Below are 5026 nucleotides of genomic sequence, written 5' to 3' on the forward strand. Positions count from 1 at the left end.
AAGCCTCAAGTGATCCTCTTGCCTCAGCCTCACAAGTACCTGGGACTACAAGTGCCTGCCACAATGCCCGGCTAGTTTTTCTATTTTTAGTCTTGTTCTTCTCAGGCTGGTCTCAAACTTGTGAGCTCAGGTGATCTGCCTGCCTTGGTTTCCCAGAGTACTGAGATTATAGGCACGAGCCACGGCACCTGTTCTTAGATGAGTTATAATGCTGTCTTCATTTTATCTTTTCTGATCCTCCAGTGGCATTTTCAGTCATTTTGCCCTCAAAGTACCCCCAGTAGCTAATGATGTCTGTGCTTGTAGAATTAATTCTATCTCCATTACAATGAAATCCTCTTTTAAGTATAATTTACTAGAAACAAAGTGGGGGAGGCCAATGCACTGGCTCACACCTGTAATCATAGCACTCTGAGAGGCTGAGGTGAGTAGATTGCCTGAGCTAAAGGAGTTAGAGATCAGTCTGAGCAAGAGCCAGACCCTGTCTCTTAAAAAAAAAAAAAAATAGCTGGGCCTTGTGGCATGCAGCTACAGTCCCAGCTACTTGGGAGGCTGAGGCAAGAGGATCGCTTGAGCCTAGGAGTTTGAGGTTGCTGTTAGCTATGATGACACCACAGCAGTCTACCCAGGGAGACAGAGACACTGTCTCCAAAATAAATAAATAAATAAAAAGTGGTGTTTTTTTTAATTTGTTGTTTGGTTAGTTTTTATAACTTTGAGGATCACTCCTCAGTCTTTTCACAAAACTCTGTCCTGGGAAATGAAATTATTTAAAGATACTCAAGCCCACAAGAATAAATACCTATTTTCATTAATTGATAGATATATCAGTGCTTCTGAGTTTTTTAGCTTTTCTTAACTTCACTCTCACTGAATTCTTTCTCCCCTAACCAAACCAGTTCACAGGCTTTTATTGCTTTTTCTTGTCCACGTTAAGGAGCTATCCTTGATGTAACCTAAGAACCAAAATCTGTAATTCTATACATATACATCCAGCCACTCACCCATTTACCCTTATTTTACTTGGCTTCTTCCCCTCAAAATGGAGGACTTTAAAAAAAAATGATATTGGGTTAGGAGAAAGAAAGGAGTGCCTGGTACCTTGTCAGCAATTCAGCAGATGTTAGTCACGACTACTAGCTAGTGGTTTGGAGCATGTGCTCTGAATCGATGTCCCAATTGTACCATATCATGTCTGACTATGGACAAGTTTATTTAACTTTTCCATGCCTTGCTGTTCCTTCACCATTAAAAATGATACAAAGACTGACCTACCCTTTATAAAATAGAGTATTTCAGACCGTGCTTGGCACATTAACATGTGCTCAATTATCATGTGACTGAAGGATGCTCAAATTACCACCTTTAGGTATTTTTAGACTTAGTAATCTGGAGAATTCCACGAGCAGCAGATTAGTTCTGTGTGCCAGACCTTTCAGACTCCGGTCGAGGGGGAGCTGTTAGGCACAGCAGAAGTGTCAGCTGGAGTCTAGTACAGGCTCACTGTTGAAGTGGAACATAGTTTTAGAAAGAGACTCCCAAATTTGTTATCTTGGAGAATCCTCTGGGACTGTACTGTGGATCAGCTCTAAACCCAGATCTTCCCACGGCCTTTGCCTCACTCTGCCTTGTGTTACAGTTCTGTAATTACCTAAGGCATAGGGCATTGGCTCCGTCTTATCCTTGTTTTCCTTAACAGCAGCTGGCTCAGTGCCTGGACTCTGGCCAGAGCCGGCTCACAGTCAGTGCTGGATGAAGGATACTGAGAATGTGGCTGATGGGCATAGATAACTTTAACTCTGAATTCCTGACAGCTGTGTCCTGGGAGCATAGGCTTAAGAACACGTTCCTGGTTTTTGGACTCACTTTAGCAAAATGTGAAGTAAAACAGACTTATGGGTTGTGAGGATGACCAAAGCTCAAGGGTTAAGTACTTCTTCTTGGCCTCTTACTAAATTATGCTGCCTCTGGTTCCAAAGCTGATGTGGTCTTGGAGGTCCTGGCAGAGCATCAGTTCTTCATCTTGTATGGGGCTGAAAGTCATTCCTCCCAAGAATCTGAGGAATTAGTTTAATGGACAGAAAACTCAAAATCATGGACATTTTTTCATACAACTTGGGGAGCAGGAGGACTTGTCTCTTGCTATCTCCAGTCTTAACATTGAGTTCAGAGTGTGCTGTTGCCTCTGGAATTGAGATTAAATTTGTTTTTCTCATAACACAAACCCTTCTTTGGTTCCATCCCTAGGAGGTTCTGAGATAAGCTCTGCTAGGGACAGACATGCACAGCTGTCAGCTGGGTGTGGCAGTTGCAGGGGCAGGACATGAAGACATTTTTGTATGGTGGGACAGAGTGTAGCGATGAGAAGTAGAACTTGGAATTTAAATTTGCAATTGTGTTGATTCACAGATGACAAAGAAAATTAAAAAACTGGAAAAAGAAACGATAATATGGCGTACCAAATGGGAAAACAATAATAAAGCACTTCTGCAGATGGCTGAAGAGGTGAGATGGTTTCCTGCAACTAAGGTATAGTCTTAGTCATGGGGACTTAGAAATTCAGGTACCTATCAGGACAGGGACATGTTGTGATAGTTGGGTACTCACTCCAGCCAGAGTTGGGGTGAGAGGGGAGTTACTGCAAGTCTCTGATGGTCTTCCTGGTAGTTAAGCTAGGTCTAAGTGTAAGGCCCCGAGGGAGGGATTGAGCTGCTTACTACCTGGTTAATTAGCCCAGGCTTGTGCTGGAGAATGGTTAAGACATCCAGGTTTTGCTTTCTTCTATAGCAGTGGTTTCTCAAACTTGAGAGCTTGCATCCAGCTCTGGCTTGTTAGGAGCAGGATTTCTAGACTTCACCCACAGGTTGATTCGCTCACTGGGTCTGGGGGGTGGGAGAATCTGCCTTTTTAACAAGCATCCAGGAGATGCCCATGCAGTGGATCCAGGGCTCACACCTAGGGAAGCGTAGGTCAGACTTCACAGTGAGAGTGCACAGCAAAGATAGGCAACTCAGGGGCCTATCTTTCTAGATTTAATCTTTAAAAAAAGCAACACAGTACTTTTTGCCAGTTTTTTAAAGCTGAAATGTATACCTTGCTGTCACTGAATTTCACACCTTCATAAACTTTACAGGTCTGGTTTGTAACATTTCAGAAGAGAGAAATTTTGTTCTTATCTAAAAATTACAACAGAAGAGAATTATATGGAAATGAGTCATTGTGTTTTTAAAAGCCCTTAAGTTTGTCCGCTAGCCTTTGGGAGGAATAGCTTTAATTTCCTTAATGTGAACTGTCTTAAAAAGTGGATTTTAAAAAATACATGACAAAGGGAGAACTTAATTTTGCCACTCTAAGAACAGTATTATGTTAACTATCCTTTCGTATACTTAGAAATGTATGCCGGGAAGCTAGCTTGCTAGAGTGTTAGGAGTCTAAAGAAACCGAACATGTTTGACAGGTGAGGAAACAGTTACCAGTACAGCTCAGCTTATTTATTTTTATGTAATAACCTGATTTGTATTTCACGAGGTTACATAAGTCCCATCTCTTTTCTTACAGAAAACAGTCCGTGATAAAGAGTACAAGGCCTTTCAAATAAAACTGGAACGGTTAGAGAAGCTGTGCAGGGCTCTTCAAACAGAAAGGAATGAGCTCAACGAGAAGGTCGAAGTCCTGAAAGAGCAGGTCTCTGTTAAAGCAGCGGATGGGGATTTAGCAACACCTGGGATGCAGCCATGCCCTGCCCTGGATCCTCATGAGGAGCGGAACGCTTCCTGGAAAAGGGCCCCCGGGGTGCACCTGGCAGCCGAGCCCAAGGCAGCGAGCGAGAAGCCAAAGGCCCCATGCACGGGCTCTGCTCCAGGCATCGAGTCAGTTGACTAAGATGAGGTGTGATCACTGTATTGAGAGATATATTTTGTGTATAACTTTCTCTGTTAGTAGTAACTATTGGTTTTGTGGTGAAAATTTTCTTACTTTTTCTACCATATCTGTATTTTCTTAGAACTACTGGACTTATGTGGTACAGGAGGCTGCTTAGCAGTTCTGAATAGTTTTAATCTATGAATTCTCCTCAGCTGTGTTGCACATCTGCCTCACTGCCCCTTCATCAGAATGCATGTGTTCATTGCCTCGTCCTTTTTCTTCCCTACTCCTTGCACATAATTATCCTAATTAAAATTTCACTCAAGACAGGGCCATTACAAGGGAACTTTGTTCTGACAATGGTTCTTTGATGTGAAAACATTAATTTAAATGTCTTGGTCCCCCATTAATATTATTCAAGAAAAGAAAATAGCCCATTTAAATGCCAAGTAAAAATAAAACTAGTATTGGGTCAGAAACAAGCATAGCATATTTGATTCAAATTAGATGGCCACAGCCTCTAGAATCCCTCTTAAGTTTTGGCAGAACATGTACGTAAAGATGTCACCTGTGAACAAAGTAGCGTATACAAGCAAATCACTGTCAGTGTGACTATAAGTAGTTATTCTCCTTGGGTTTCAGGTTAGAACCCATGTGTGTACTCCCAACTACTGGGGGCTCTCTGCATGGGGTGGTGGTTTATGTTTGATTCTCATTTGAGATTTGGGTATATATTCTCTACTTCCCACAGAAAGCTAAATCTTTTTGAAAACTGCCATTGATATTTGTAGTCAAGTCCCTTGTTTAAGACAACGTGGGTGAATTTTTGTCACTTTCATTACACCAAAGTTCCTCCATTAGTTCCTGGCTACTTGAAAGTTTAGTTGGAGTCCCACCAGTGAAGTACTCCAGGGTTTTTAAAAGGGAGTTTTAATTTCATGGATCAGTGCTAACTGAAACTGATTCCATTTCCAAGACAGAAAACACTGGAACCAACAATTTTAAACTTTGGGAAAACCTGGCAGGAGTGTTAGGTAGTGAGGATCTATCTCTTTTCTTTTTCTTTCTTTTGTTAGAGGCAGTCTCACTTTGTTGCCCTCGGCCGAGTGCCGTGGCATTACAGCTTACCGTGGCATCACAGCTTACAGCAACCTCCAGCTCT

At 42.1% G+C, this 5026-nt stretch overlaps 1 protein-coding gene across 3 annotated transcripts in view; it reads left to right on the plus strand.

Moving 5' to 3' along the window:
• Positions 1–4954, plus strand: part of TXLNG (taxilin gamma) — a 52517-nt gene extending 47563 nt beyond the window's left edge. For 2 of the 3 annotated variants that reach the window (XM_023514325.1, XM_012806418.2), the window contains 2 exons: positions 2410–2529; positions 3559–4954. In XM_023514325.1, coding sequence (XP_023370093.1) covers positions 2410–2529; positions 3559–3882 — 444 coding nt within the window. In that variant the 3' untranslated portion in view covers positions 3883–4954. The remainder of the gene's footprint in view (positions 1–2409; positions 2530–3558) is intronic. The other variant, XM_012806419.2, reaches the window with a different exon arrangement.
• The last annotated feature ends 72 nt before the right edge of the window (positions 4955–5026 follow it).

The sequence above is a fragment of the Otolemur garnettii genome, unplaced genomic scaffold (genome assembly GCF_000181295.1).
Source record: "Otolemur garnettii isolate 467f Iridium unplaced genomic scaffold, OtoGar3 scaffold00051, whole genome shotgun sequence".
Taxonomy (NCBI): domain Eukaryota; kingdom Metazoa; phylum Chordata; class Mammalia; order Primates; family Galagidae; genus Otolemur; species Otolemur garnettii.